The 16,045-nt window shown below is 38.5% G+C and overlaps 2 protein-coding genes and 1 long non-coding RNA gene across 3 annotated transcripts; 1 reads left to right on the top strand and 2 right to left on the bottom strand.

The window, feature by feature from the left end:
* Positions 1-4,089: 4,089 nt before the first annotated feature.
* LOC143147613 (uncharacterized) lies at positions 4,090-5,291 on the bottom strand. Its single transcript, XR_012992299.1, has 2 exons — positions 5,128-5,291; positions 4,090-4,440 (listed from the first exon to the last, which is right to left on the bottom strand). It is a non-coding gene; the product is annotated as an uncharacterized LOC143147613 (long non-coding RNA).
* A 750-nt stretch (positions 5,292-6,041) lies between these two features.
* Positions 6,042-9,115, top strand: LOC143147410 (uncharacterized). Its single transcript, XM_076312658.1, has 3 exons — positions 6,042-6,122; positions 6,193-6,308; positions 6,387-9,115. The coding sequence occupies exons 1-3, from the start codon at positions 6,042-6,044 to the stop codon at positions 6,994-6,996; spliced, it is 807 nt and encodes a 268-aa protein (XP_076168773.1). The 3' UTR covers positions 6,997-9,115.
* A 3,427-nt stretch (positions 9,116-12,542) lies between these two features.
* Ets97d (DNA-binding protein Ets97D) lies at positions 12,543-15,091 on the bottom strand. Its single transcript, XM_076311196.1, has 6 exons — positions 14,872-15,091; positions 14,366-14,663; positions 14,152-14,302; positions 13,997-14,073; positions 13,694-13,928; positions 12,543-13,602 (listed from the first exon to the last, which is right to left on the bottom strand). Exons 1-6 carry the CDS (start codon positions 14,907-14,909, stop codon positions 13,085-13,087), a joined length of 1,317 nt encoding a protein of 438 aa, XP_076167311.1. The 5' UTR covers positions 14,910-15,091; the 3' UTR covers positions 12,543-13,084.
* Positions 15,092-16,045: the final 954 nt, after the last annotated feature.

Below are 16,045 nucleotides of genomic sequence, written 5' to 3'. Positions count from 1 at the left end.
TATGATTATAATTCGCATAATAACAGAACTAACCGAGACCATCACGATATGTACACTATAGGTTTAAACAAATCTCCCAACCATTTTGAATCAACCGCACACTTTGAATTTAACACTCGTGTCACGCGTGGGTCTTCTCGGACTCGGAGAGACCTCAAGCGTCGTTGTATGGTTATAATTCACATAATAACAGAGCTATCACGATATATACATTATAGATTTATGAAATCAAATCTTCCAACCTTTTTGAATCGATCGCATACTTTGAATTTAACACTCGTTGTATCACGCGTGGGTCTTTTCGGACCCAGGGAGACTTCGAGCGTCCCTATACCTATGCTATTTTCTATACCAATACGTTTCGTCCAACCATTCGATTTACAAATATAATTAAAGTTTTCCGAATAATCCATTGTTTCTTTTTTTATGCGTACTCAAAAAAGCTATCAATATCGTTCGAGGCAATAATAATCATTACCATCCACCAAAATACTACTTGGTTAAGAGTGACTCCATGATACCGGATAGACGATCGAAATGTCACTATACCGAGTAAGAATTAATCGTTAACACGACCTAAGTAGACTATCCTAACGTCTAACTACTGCTGGGACTACTCAGTGAATCCAATTCGAATACTCGAGTAGGTGTTCAATTATTTTGCGAATCGACCGAGTATGCAGATTTAAAAAACATTTCGTCGATTTTACCTTGAAGAGAAACTTACCCCAATCTCCATCTTTTTAACAGAGAACCATTATTTTAGCTCCAGTTCTACATCCCTAATCCACGTTGGTCCAACGTAACCCAAATTTGATCCAAATCATCCGTACATCTAACCCATATTAGTGCCTTACAACCCAAACTACCCTAACGTTTAATTCGTGATAATCTAACTTCTAACCCTGCTCATATTTCATATTTATACAAAATACCTGCTATATATCCAATCTTGATCCATACTTGAAAATAACGAAACTTTAGTTTACAATATCGGTTAATCCGAATTTATAATTAGACAAATGATAAGAGGCCCGTCAACGCGATTTTTGCTTCTTCGGCGATAGTTTACTTTATGACGCATAATTCTCCATTTCTCTCGATACATTTTGCGTTATCTGAAGCCGTGGAATGTAATGCTAGCCGGTGAATGACGCTAACCGTAACCCAGACCTAACCAGTTTATCTCAGACCTAACCTGTTTAACCCAGACCTAACACAGTTAGCCATGAACGTTCGTGGAAACCAGCCTGGAACTATTCTAACAAATTTAATGTTCGATTATTTTATTGATATTCAAATGTTACGATTCAATTTCAAATGTTCGAGGTTTCAAATATTATTATCTCGGTTTACACCTAGGCCTGACAACGTTAGCTTTGAACGTTCATGGAGAGTAGATCTGGCACCATTTATAATAATTTTATATTCAAACATTTTATTGGTATTCAAATATCATTATTCGAGAATTATTATTCGGATAACGTTACTCGAATGTTATAATCACTCGAATATTACCATTTGAATACTATCATCACTCGTACATTACTATTCGAATATCATTATTCGAAAATTATTATTCGAATATCATTACTCGAATACTATAATCACTCGAATATTACCATTTGAATACTATCATCGCTCGAACATTAATATTCAGATATCGTCATTCGAAAATTATTATTCGAATACCATTACTCGAATACTATAATCACTCGAATATTACCATTTGAATACTATCATCGCTCGAACATTAATATTCAGATATCGTCATTCGAAAATTATTATTCGAATACCATTACTCGAATACTATAATCACTCGAATATTACCATTTGAATACTATCATTACTCGAATGGTATAATCACTCGAATATTACCATTTGAATACTATCATCGCTCGAACATTACTATTCGAATACTATTCAATGTTTGGAATATCATTGTCTATTAAACGATACCAAGTTTTAAAACAGAAGAAGAAACCCAAAGAATTCGATTCACAGTCACGCTACTTCGGATACTTGCTCTGCGCACAAAGTATTCGAATTACAATATATCCGTCGAATATACTATATGAATTACCCGGGGGTTCGATTATCGAAATACAGAAACGTTCCGTGTGTAGTCACGGTCCTAATGGGAACACGAACGTTTCGTCGCGCGTCGCTCGGCAATTTTTTCGTATCATCTTTCCTCTTTAGAAACCAGGGATTCGGGGCGCCAATTCCACGGAGCGAGATAAAATTTATAGTCGCGTCGCAGTTATTCTCAGGGGCTCGTATGACGTGCCTCCCTGAAAATTAGCACCAGGGTCTGCTGAAAGCATTTGCAGTTCCTCCCGGAACGGGCTGCATTGTTTATAGGGTAACACCGGGAACAATGGATATTTATCAGAACATGTGTCGCAGCTTGCGTCCACCGGACGTTGCAACCGTTCCGTCAGCGTCAGTTAACTGCCAATCAGAATCACGCGGCAGTGAAAAAGCTCGGAACCGTTCTAAAAACGATCGAGTAATAGAATTTTCCAAATTTGAACTACCATTTTTCTGGGAACAATCCTCCTGTTAAAAAACGACGCCTCGAACTTTATCCAGAGATAAATACACTTTAGTTATCAGGTAACAGCGGTAAAGGTTGCGAACGCAAAGAAAAGTTATTTCGGTGAAAGATTTGTTTTCATTTGGGAAAATATTCTCGCAGAATGGTAAACAAAGAAATTTCGAAATTTAAACGACCGTTTTGCTAGGAACAATGCTTTTGTTAGAAGACACAATTCGATTTGCTTAATTATTTCAGTTTCGCGATAAATTGTTGAAACGACGAAATGAACTACCAGTGATAAACATTTAAAAAGGCAAAGTTACGTGCTGCGAAAAGGAGGAAAGGTTTTGTTATAGTAGTAATATTCCAGTGTGGTTTTGTATTTTTGTTAATTCAAAAAATATATTTGAATATATTGTTATAATTATATATTAACATAATGTTAATTCAAAGAATATATTTATATTGAATTTCAAAGTTTAATTGTGTTATAGTTTTTCAAATACCACGTAACCTGGATATAAATTATAAAAGGTTACTTTCTTTTGCTCCGAATACCCGAAAATTCAATCGTACGAACGATTGAATTTTGTATCTTATTTGGACGATAAAGAGCGAATTTCGATTAAGTAAGTGTGAATAAATTTATTTTTACCTCGACGTTTCAGTGGTTGGGTTCCTCTTCATGAGTTACTTAAGTTTCGAAGCATACCAAACAACGTGTTGGAACTCGACGACCAGATTTTCGCAAATTTCTCCCCATCGTGTTGTCATATGACCGCTTTGACACATTCACGTGTTTATGTTGCTAGAAACCTTGCGTTCAAACCACGTCTATAAGTAATAGGTAAGCACACCATTAAAGTATCGAATGTTTCGTTATTCCATAAAATAATAAATACACCGTTAAAGTATCGAATGTTTTGTACTGTAAAATAATAACTACACCATTAAAGTATCGAATGCTTCTATTATTTATCTTTTAAATACATTGTTGAGACGCTATCATTTTTTTGTAACCTATTTTCGTACTATCTATATTACAAATACAAAATATATTAACTAGTAAAATTAATTCTATCGTTACAAAATATATTGAATATATTTAACCGGTAAAACTAATTCTACCATTATTATGATTTTTCAGTAAGAGAAATGTCTGTAGAAATTTATTATACTGTTTGTTTCACAATCCTGTCCTATTTATAAGGCACGTCGTAATTTAAAGACGAAATTTTCTTTTTTTTCGCGACCAAATTATTTTTCTTGCTCTATGGACGCAACGCACAAGAAGTGATCAATTTTTAAAACATAATACTTTTGTAGTCGATTGATTAAGCACATAGAGATCGGTGATAGTCGAAGAATGTTATTGAAAATTTAGACTCGTGCCCGTTAATGATAAAATCGATTTTTCCAAAATCGAACAGCTATTTCTATATTTTTTATATATTTCTACAATCGAACATTACTACTCTGTAAATAATCTTGAATCTATATTTTAGAAACGATGTACATTGTATCCTTACACAAGTGTGTTTTATTTAGGGTACGCGAACCGTACTACAAACGTACACAGTAATATATTCTTTTAAACGAAACACAAGTTCTAAGAGACTCTAAAACCGAAGCTAACTGTTCCTATATAATTCCTGGTATTAGTCATTTGAGAGTCCAATAATTTATTTTTCATGGTCTTGATGCCTCCTTCTGTAACGGTCCAAACGTCTTGCTTCCATGACTGCTTATTTCGTTGCGTTGTTGGCGTCGGTGCCAAATTTTTGTAATCAAGCATGGCGATTCATCTGATGCAATTTCTTTACCTCACCGGACACACCGACGTACACGTGCACCGTTCAGCTTCCAAGGGATTTTAAATATTCCAGGCATCCACCGAACTATGAATAAATATTCGTAATTAGCTTCACCAATGGGGTAACCCGGTAACATTTTCTCAAGAATGATAAATGTCGTCGCGGAAGAAGTTGATAATAATAACGTGCGAGTGAACTCGGTTATAACGAGCACATAGGCAACATTTCCCCGTTAGAAACATTCCTCGCTGAATCAACGCCGAGTTAAATGAAAATACACATTAAATGAAATACACGTAAAATGTTTTTTTTTTTTTCGAATTCTCAATAACTCGACGAAAAAATGAAATGAACGAAAGAAATACTAAGAGAGAAAAATAATTCGACCGCCTGACCGTAGCTTATTTGCGTTAACGTATTCACTCGTTTAAATTACCGATATTAAAACTGGTTAAACCGTAATTTTAAAACCGTACGAGAAACACTTAAATCTGATTGAAATTTTTCGAATTTTACCAATCCGACAATTGACGCCCGTTTCGAAAGATCTCGTCCCAATGTATCTCCAAATTTCCCGACATTCGTACGGTAGGTTCGTGTAGCGCGCTCGTTACGAGAGCGAACAATCGTATGGGAATACTCGTAAATTACAATCGTTACGGTGTTTTGCTCGTTACAGCCGTGATCCAGCTGTTTCCGTGCTCGTTACGATCGACTTCGAGCGTACACCTCGTCCTCGACAATGGATACCGCGGGTTTCCCAGTAATTACCAAAAAGATCGTAATTTCCTCGAGTGTTCGCCCGCTCGTCGTGTTTCAGACGTGTTTCGGTAAAGAAGACCGTTCGATTTAGCACAGTATACGAAAAACACCCCAAGTGCGTTCGTCCCTGGGATATGCAGTTCATTCACACGGCTGTGTCTCGCTAAATATAATATGGCGGTGACCCCGGTCCTCCACTGTCGACTCCCCTTCCCCATCCCTGGGATTCCCCACTCCCTTCGATGCTTCCCTAATTCAACGCCCCTGTGATTACGTCTCTGCCCCCGCGTCCCTGCCCGGGTGGTTCCCTTCCTTTCACTTCACTTCTATTCCCTTCCCTTCTTTGCTCTTCGTTTCGCTCGACTTCCTTTCTTTTCTCGCCCTTTCTCCTTCTTTCTCTCTTTCTCTTTCTCTCCCCCCACCCACACACTCTCGTTCGCTCCGGCTTCCACTCTCTTCCTCCCCCCCCCCCCCCTCTCGCCGCTTTCTATTCCACTCCGTCGGAAGAAAAACTAAGCGAGAAGAGGGCTAGAGATCTTATCTTTCCTCCCACTTTTACGGCCGTTTCAATCGTATCCCGCCAACCGGCCGATTCGGGTAACTTCGTGGCTCTCTTTGTCGCGAGTTTTCCCGAAACCTGAGACCCGAGCGCACGTCGCTCGCCCGTACGGTCGACGGAGCACCGTAACATTTTTCTCGATTCCTTGTCGCTCGCTGTATACGACGATCACGCTTGCTAAAGTTATTTTTGTTTCTTGCGACAGGAAGAAGCCGTGGAGCGAGCGAGAGCGCGAGAAAGAGCTAGAAAGAGACGATTGTCCGGCTAATCGAGGTGCAGAGGAGAGCGGCGCAACTTCTTGCTCTCGGCTACTCCCGCGTCCAGCCTCCTTCGCCGCCTTTTACGGCCTTAACATTCATTCACAATGAACGATCATCTGTTTTTCGCGATACCCGAGCGCCGCGCAGAGCCGACCGAGCGCAAATTTCATCGTCGAGTTCCCACTGTACCGTTGATTATCGTTGACCTTCGTTCGTCGTTGTCGTAACGGTCGCGACGTTAACGTCGAATTTCAGAAGAAAAAAAAAAAGAATACATCGGTATTGCACGATACCGGGAGACCAAATAGAACCGTTTCAATATTCCGAAACGTTCGACACGGTCGTGTCGGACCTCGCGGCAACGATCGAAGGTCATCGTCGACGCGAACGTTATTTACTTAACCAGAAATGGTCACCGGCGTGTTGACTAATTTATCGCACGTTTTTAGGGTGGCGAGCGTGTGCGACGACGAGGCTACGGAAGTCGAGCGAGATAATTGGAACGTCCAGAGAACAATCCAGGTCGTAAAGCATAATCGGTCAGTTGGAAACGGTGCCTTACATCCCTTAGGGCCGCGCAAGGAGAGCTCTGCAGAGGCCATTCAACTGTCTACGAGCGAGCAGGCAGGCAGGGGATTTTTACAACGCCGGAGTCTACCTACTCCCTACGCTCTTATATTCTTCTTGCTCTTCTTCTCTCCGCGTCTTCTTCTTCCACTTCGTCTTGTTTCTTGTAAGATCCCCGGCCTTCTTTTTCTATGCCCTTCTGATCTCTACCCGGCAGCGGCGTGGCGAGCTCAGGGACCGTGCGTGAGAAACTCGCGCCGAAGAAGACCCCTCGGAATTATGCGAAATTTCAACCTCGATAACCGAGTTTCGATAACTCGACGAGTTCGATGGTTCGATACCGAAAACCACGATCTCGAGCTTCAATTGCCATTCGAATATTGGAAGCCGATGGTTCGATCGAATTATCTGCTACGATTCACCTTTAATAAATTGGCAGATGGAAGAAACGCGGATCCGATTGGTCGGGAGGAAATAAGTCGGTCTGTTTGAACGTAAATATAGAATCGCACGTATTTTCGCTATTGGCCGAAGAACGAGGGTTTGTATCCCCACTCTGGTGCTCCGGGTACCAACGCCCCCACGCTTGGTCGCTATTGGCCGAGGACGGTGACGAAAATCGACGGTGACCAATAGCGACAACGTTGGGATCGGTACTGTTGGTCCGCGAGAAGAAGGCTGACGAGTGTTTGCATTCTCACTCTGGTTTACGAACTATCAGCTCCCCTACCATTGCACGCGTTGCCATTATTGGTCGCTGTTGATCTTCTGCACCGTTTTCGACCAATAGCGACAGTGCATAGAAGAACTGGTAGACTGTACACTCTAGTGTACACTAGAGTGGGAATGTAAACGACTGTTTACCTTCTTGTCGCGGATGAACAATAGTAAATTTTGAATCAAAGTGGGGATATATTGGATTGTTCGAAAAGTGATTTCGTTTTCCAAAATGGAGAATATATAATTTAATAAAATGTTTCATTTTCACCAAAAAAAAAAAAACGAAATGACTTTCCGGACAACTTAATAAATACTCGTTAGCCTTTTTCTCGCGAACGAACAGTAGATGCAACTGTCGAGGAAGGTCATCGACAGCGGCCAATAGCGATACTGCTTACGATGGTAGGGAAATTAGTAGTTAAAAGAGTGGGGATAAAACCTCATTAGCCTTCTTCTCACGGCCGGACAGTACCAATCCAGATTCGTGGTATTCTGTAGGTAAAACGACCAATTGCCAATTTAACGGCGATGAAGAATACTATGCAAAGATCGTAAATTACCAACGAATCGAATTAGCCTTCCCATCTCGTATTTCACGCATTTTCGTTATTAACCGAGGCGATCGTGTATACAAGTTTACCGCACGACAGAGTGAAATGAAGCGATTAAGTGGGATGACTGGAACGCATTGGCGTAGACATAGGCCCAGAATATTAATTATCAGCGGAGCGAAAGAATTTTTGTAATTTAATCTTACGATCTCTGCATAGTACTTGGAATCGGGAGTAGTCATTGCTCAGCCTTTAGTTGCCGCTGTCGAGGAAGAAGATATTGACTGTTCAAGGCCGCTTCCCCCACCACGAGTCGAAAAGATACGCTGATTGGTCACCTTTCGTTCCTCCCTCAACGAATAGACGAATCAGCTTAGTGATCATACTCGGTAGCTAGGTGATTATATTCAACGGGGAAATTAAGATCCCCAAGGAAAGTAATTTGGGTGAAGAGAGGAGGGAGAAATCCTAACCTCTCAATCTATCGGCTTAAATGTATCAAATCCGCGAAAACAAGCGAAAACTTATGAAAATGAATATATCGAACGCATTAACTCGTTAATCGATTATTATAGAACTACGTGCAACATTGAATTATATTGTTAATTTAGAAAATTTACGTACATGGGGACATTTTATCGATAATTCGAGTCAAATTGGGACAAAATACCCAAATTTGGGACAAATAAACGTCTCGATTTTTACATGTTACAAAAAAAAAAACTGTAAAAAAATAACGAAAAATCGTGACTCGTGATCGCTTTATTTGTAGGAGAACTTGAGGTGTAATATCGGCATAGTTAACCTTTCTAAGAACGGTTATTTGGTAACTCTGGAACAAGGTCAAACAGGACACTTGTTTGTCCGAATTTTTTTCATCATTTTTATGGCTCCCGTACACCGATAGAGTGAATACCATATTTATGAGACACTCTGCGAATCGGTATACGTATATAGATTTCACGTATATAGATTTTAACGATACATAATTAAATTCCAACTACGTCCACATTCTATACGAATCTCTCCAATTCCGAGAGCGCATCAAAAATTGTATAAAAAATAAATAAAGTTTCAACGTATCACTGGCAATTGTTTATAACGTATAAATTGCTAGTTTTTGTTATTGTTACATTGTTAATTTTAAAAGATCAACTACACTTATATCATCTCGAATTCCCTTACGTGTTAACGCATACGGTTTCGTCGTTTACACAACAAATAAACATATATCCGTCTATGTTGTTCGAATAAACTGTTATCCGAACAATCTTTGTTCAACTTTGATTTTACGACGCGACGACTAAAGTTCATTATCTATACGTATACAACATCCTCAACTTGGCTCGAGTTACATACATATATTAAACATACATATTGTTAATCGCATAGATCGTATGTTCGCCATTGAGTTTACCGAGGGTATACAGCGATTTCTCAGCACTTGGTCTCTGCTGGTTGATGTCACTCGATTAGTTCATTAGCTTGTCGCGCGAGTTGGGCGACTCCCTAACTTCGTTAACTTGCGTTCCCTCGAACTTCGTTCGATGTCGTTAACGACGCTTTGTCGTTCGTTGGTCTTTCAAAGATTTCAGCGTAAACTGAATTCCGCAGATTGTGCGAACAGTTCGAAGTACAGGGTGACCAACTATTTAAATAATAGAAAGAAGAACCGCGTGCGAAAATTATACCGTTTCGAGAGATCATATAACGATAATATTAATAATATTACAATCTATTATATAGTATATACCGTATTACAACATAAATATATTACATGTGATACAACAGTGATGTAAAGAACGACTTAAAAAGATAGTCAAAGAAAATTACGAGCGTTGAAGATTCACGAATAGACATACATGATTCTGGATCCTCGAATTACGTAAAATGCTAGAACACGCACGATTTTGTAAGATTGTTTGCTTCTTTGCTTAATTTTTTACACATACTTCTATAAACGTAATTGTCGAAAAATGAATTGTAAAATTAATTTAGCAAGCTTCACCTATTCTAATTAATTCAGAGGTGAAAAGGTTATAAGAAGGCAAAGCGAGTGGTGAACGAGTAACGCTCGCTTACAAGATCAAAATGGCGAGATGCGATGTATTTAGAAGGTATCGTTGAATTCGATCGTGCGAAAGACAAGAATAAGACAAGTGCGTGTTGTTTGCACGAAACTCAAAGATTAAGATGCCTTGTTTTACGTAGATACGAAGCTTCGTGCTTTGGAACGAAAAATTGTTAAACGTTGAATCAGCCTTTTTCAAAGCACTGCCGACTGTCTACTGACCCCTCATTGAGGGCCATTGCTCCGAACCGACACAACCGAGCTCGCATAGCTTTTTCGTAAATGTTGTCCAACGACCGGCAGTTTCTCCTGTTGGCACGTGGCCTAAGAGACACCAGATAGCTAATATAACGTTGAATTCACGATTGGAGTCAAGTTTGTCCTATACGACTGGAAAACGATACACCGTGAATCGAATTCTCTCGTTCGACTTAATCTTTAATCGAGATCGGTTCGGTGCTACCGATAGCCCAACAATTTTCCACCCTTGAACGGTGATGAACCGATGATAAATTACAATTTACGCGGTTTGTCACAGACGTGGGATCCATGTTTGTAACCGTATTGCAAACAACGCAAACTTGGTAAATTTTGTTGCGTTTAACTAAACAACAACGAACGATAAATAGTTCGAAACTGTTAAATAGACGTCTTACTCGTGACGATCTCGATTACCGACTTGTACTTCCTGTTGTTTAAAAAATAGCGAAGACGTTAAGGTTAACCGTACGACACCCTATAGATCAAACTAAAGATAACGGTGGCTGCACGTATTCAACCGACCTCTAAAAATTCACCGTGATTCACGTAACCTTTCATTTATTTTCAGACGCAGCCGGAGCATCTGTTGCGGAGGGAAATGAAGCGGGGGGAGAGCATCGTGGACCGATCCAGAGATAGCCGTTATCAGCTATACTTGATAATACTAACCCGTAGATCCGAACTTGTGGGCTTTTTTATATGTATACCGCAAGCTCCTATCTACCGGTACATGTAGTCAGGCCAGCATTTAAGCTTTTCGATGGAACCTCCTCTTCCTTCGCGCCCTTCTGCCCTCGTGAAACCCCGCGGCGCTTCCGGTTATCAACGGGTCTAGACTTCTTGCTGAGTGTAATTCTCTCGATCGAACCAAACCGAACGTGAAAGAATGAGAGAGAGAGAGAGAGAGAGAGAGAGAGAGAGAGAGAGAGAGAGAAACGACGAGTGTGAGTGTAAAAAGTTGAGAGGGGAAGAGGTGAAGAGAGATAGAGAGAGAGAGCGGAGCAGAGAAAAGAGTAGAGTCCGCCGCAATTAGGAGGTAAATCGTCCTCCCACTTCCGGTCCAGCGAGCGATTAATCACGAGTGACCTGCTCTCTCTCTCTCTCTCTCTCTCTCTCTCTCTCTCTCTCTCTCTCTCTCTCTCTCTCTCTCTACCTTCCCCTCGAACCGTACCGTGCGAAATTAAAATGTAAACGTTAAAACGCGGAGAACCAAGCCACGAGAACACCATTCGAAAATCAACTTCAAAGCGTCGGTGTACGCCTGTAATCGATTCGAGGAAATTTCACGGTTAAGGTATTCCACGTTGGTATAGATTTTGGTTCAATGCTTTCGATGGTAAGGTTCGAACGTTTGACGCGCCCGTGAGAGGGAATCTCTCGTAGCGCCCCGTGTATTTGTTAAGCATACTTACGATCCGTAGTCGTTCACCGCGCGAACTGTACCGATCGTAAACGCCCCCCCCCCCCCCCCCCACTAACGAAAGAGTTGAACGGAAATCCATTGAAACGCGGCCAGGTAAATACTTGTCGCTCGGAGGGTTTAAAATGACATCGAGTATGAAGAGAATTACGAAGAGGAGGAACATTAGCGACGACGCCTGGGTGAGGTAGTAGGTTGTATAGTAGGGAATGGAAATTCGCGAGATACGAAGACCACTGTACAACTTGCTAACTTTCCCGGTCGTCGACGCCGCAACGTTTCGACGACCAGCAAAGCCTGTTCATCGAGAAGACACGGGGAACGAACAAAAAAACAAAAATAAAAATAAAAATAAAAAAAAAAAAAGAAAACACGAGCCTTTTCGTCGATAAATTTCGCGGATTTTGTCAATGCCTGCGTGTGTAGCGTGAAAATAACCTGAAAGGAAGGATTAAGATGATCCACCGCCATAGATCTTCTCCGATCCTACTGTATCGACCGATGTACTAATTATCGCGTGGACGTTATTCTACGTTACGTGACACCGTCTGTACGCGATGTGTCTGAAAATTATATACATTTTGCGATCTTGTTGTCTCGTAGTAACAGATGTAATTTAGAACTTATTTTTATTCTAACGAAATAGTTAGTAATGGACGTAAGATACGGTTTTAAATTAACAATAGCGTGGATTAATGTATCGTAAGGAGTACACGGTGGTGGATCGTTTTAATGAATAGTAGAAAAAGGGCAATGGCGGGCGGGCTGATTGTAAAGCCTGCCGCGTCGCCGGTCCCCTGAGACCCTAACTTGTGACGTCGCGACCGATATCTCACAGGCTAGATTCTCTGGTATTGGCGATGAGTGCTGCCTTTTGCCGATCAAAAGTCAGTCCTAGCATCAGAGATAGAACACGGCCAGAAACGTCGACACTCTGTTAAGCAAGGAAGTTAAAGAGACTCGACATTCGACGGTCTATTGGAAAATTATTGAATTTCATGTGAATATATAATAATTCAAGCCTGAACTATATGGTGTCTGTTTATTAATTTCAATGGTGGATGCGTTTCGGTTTCTAAATTCTGCGTTTTGAATACGAAAAACCTTCAAGTACATCGTGGTGGACAGAAAGTTAAGTTTTGCGTGTCTCATTCGGATTGTAATAATGGGAATTTTAGGGGTAAAGGACTTTCGATTAAAGGAATAGGACTTCCATCTGGTGGTAAATTCTATAACTACGTATTGAAGTTGATCAAGAAATTTGAACAGTGTACAAAATATGTTAATCGTTAAAGTATCTTGAACCCTAGTGTACAATTTTGGGCTTCATAACAATCGCTTTAGAGTGACAATGTACATAATTTTTTAAAAATAGACGTTTTTTGTATTAATTTCTGTATTTCGATGTACATTCGATTGTCTCAACAATAATCGATATTCTGTTCCTCTGTTATCTATCTGATGTCATATTTCTACTGAATATGTACAATGATCGATGAAAAATACTTCGGAATTAAGACAAAAAAGTCGTTATAACGGTAAAAGAATAGCATTTCATCAGAAATATCTTCTGCCTTCTTCCACCAATCGACTCAATTCGGCAGCTGAGTAACCTAAAACCTGTTTAAGGTCGCACACGAATTTGTACACAAACCGTTTTCCATGAACTTTAGAGATCATATCTCCATCGTAATAATAACGTAACGCGCGGCTTAATTTTTCGTAATTCATCGACGGCTTGTTTTTACGTGCTCCCCAGAGTTGTGCCACTGCCTCTGGTTGATTTAACTTGAATTCTCCTTCGGCTCCTACCCACTGAATAGCACCTCTATGTTCCCGATCAGTTAATAGTTCTAATAAAAATTGCCATAATTGTATTTGGCCACTGTTGACTGTACGACTGGAAGTCGCTATCGTAATTGGTGAAGAATCAATATTTTCGAGAGGAACACTGACTACTCGTGCTTGTTGATTCACGACTGGTCTTGTTTTCGGAGTTTTTTGATTTCGCACTTTGATGGACTTGTCCACGATATTCTCAGTAGGCGATTCTGGAGGATCTTTTTGTACAACAGCTAAAAGGAATGAACTTGATAACATTTTTTAGGCAACATTCTAACAACCGATAATGGTTTAATATTATTTTTGTTACAAATGAGTACATACCGACGAATTTACACTTTCGAAGTAATTCTAAATGAGTCCAAAATACCTCTCCTGGATCAAGAGGCACTTTAGCCTGAAATTCCTCAAGGGTGAGATTACATAATTGTTGACCAGTAATGTTCCAGTCGGCTAATCTTACCGATGCCAGGTTGAACTGTCTAACAGCCCACTGAAGCCAATGTTTCACATGGGTCTGTGTCCATTCCTTAGGATCGGCTGGAATTTTTAACCGTTCCTGTCAAAATACATATACATGTGAATTGGCAGTATATATTAATGCTAGATCTGATTCAAAAATTAGACCTGTTCCTTCTTATACTGTGGATCAACCATCCATCTTATAACATTTCGTTTATTGTCTTCGTTAACCTGCGTGGATGCTGAAGAACAAGAAGTATGTATTCAAAATAATTTGAAATATTTATAATATAATAAATATAACAAATATAAGCACATACAACTATTTTCTGCCAGTTCTATGTAATCTTCTGCTGGTTTCAAAACATCAACTATATTAATACGCCTTTGCGTTGCTTTTATCTGAACATTCACTTGAACCAAACCTTCTCCTTGTACACATTGATCTACCAAATTTTTATGACTTTCTAACTAAAAAAAAACATTCATAAATAGGAGAATATTATTAATTACTATATAATTGTCTTGGTTTACCATTTGTGCATCTTGTAACCAAAAAGAATAATCCGTTAATTCAACTCCAAGTCTTTGCTCTAATAAATTTCTTAAAGTGGACAAAGGCTCTCTTATGTCCATGTGTTGCATTAGAACACCTTCGTTGCAATCCTCTCCATTTGTGGTACCTTCTAACGCAAAACTTGGCTCTACTTCTAGATCAGAACTTTCTTGTTGCAACTGAGCCATTATATCGTCTTCCTGTGAAAGTATAGCCTCGGGTTCCATTTTGATGCGTTTTATCATAGCATAATCAGAATCATCATCTGTATCAAAACTGTGTAAAAAAAAAAAATTGTTTCTTATCATTGATATTGTAAATCACAGATCGCATTAAAAAAAAATGTGTATTATTCGTAATTATTTCTAATTTTCTTACAAGTTATGTCATTTGTAGAAAAATGGTATAAACTATATTCCACTCACTTTAACAAAAATGTATAATATATTTCTTTGGTTTTAACAAATATTCTAAAAAGATTAACCTTTTATCCGAACTTTTCCGTCTGCCTCCCAAATCCATGAGAATTGAGCGTAATTGTCAACCTTTAGTAGGTAGAATTAATCAAATTTAACCTTCACAAAAATATGAACACTTGCCCTACAAAACTCACGGACATTTTGTAATTTGTGTACAACCAGAAACTAAAGAACGCATAGATCCACTAACGATCAAAACTTAAACGATAAGATCCTTGGCGAATTCTTATAATTTTCATTTATTGAATTTAAATGAAGTTCTCAATTTAAATCAGTTACAAGCATTTGTAAACCAAGAAAATTAGTTAAATTGTAGAATATATTACTTAATCGCTACAAAAATATGCACACTTGCGAACAATATTACTAGCACTTCTTCAAATTACAACTAGATGGCTACGATTCTCGTAAATTCTTAACACCTTTCCTTTTAAAAAATAAATTTCATCATCCCGAATTACTTCTAATCGTTTTTTAAAAGTTTACAGTGAAATTTGTTGCAAACATGTTTTCTACTTACTTTTATCAAAAAGAGAATACATTAATGTTAAAATATTATTTTTATTCACATTAAAAATAAGCACATATCAATCAAGAAATATGGAGCAAAAACGAATTTTCATTACAAATTCTTTTCTCGTAGAGAAAATTGCATAAAATGTTTATTTAAATACCTGTGATGTATAAGACGGGCGAAATCTAGAGTATAATAAATTTATATAGTACAACAATATTTAAGTATTAAATAGTTATATAATTATGCACATCCATTATGCATCTAGATGTATAATAAATTTATGCATAATAAAATTTTATTATACAAATAATAAAGTTTCAATTGCGAGATACATTTTTATATATACCAAATTATTTACTTGACTTAATCTCAAGTATGTCTTTATATAACACAAAATTCAATGAAGTAACCACAATGATTAGATTACTAGTGATTATACAATTTATAATTTGCAATACCATGCAATCATAATTCTCCTAGTCCAATGATTGATTTTGAATTCAAAAAATTAAATTACTCAAAAATTGAGATTACAATTATACAAAATTAATATTAACAAAACTTAAAAGATAGTGTGTATTGTCTTAAATTGTAATAAAATGCAATACTAAAGTAAAATTAAATATTACAAACAAGAAACTTGGAACTTGTAAAATTTACTA

The sequence above is a fragment of the Ptiloglossa arizonensis genome, chromosome 5, assembly GCF_051014685.1.
Source record: "Ptiloglossa arizonensis isolate GNS036 chromosome 5, iyPtiAriz1_principal, whole genome shotgun sequence".
Lineage (NCBI taxonomy): Eukaryota > Metazoa > Arthropoda > Insecta > Hymenoptera > Colletidae > Ptiloglossa > Ptiloglossa arizonensis.
Note: the sequence above shows the minus strand (reverse complement) of the source record. Positions and strands in the feature narration are given on the sequence as shown.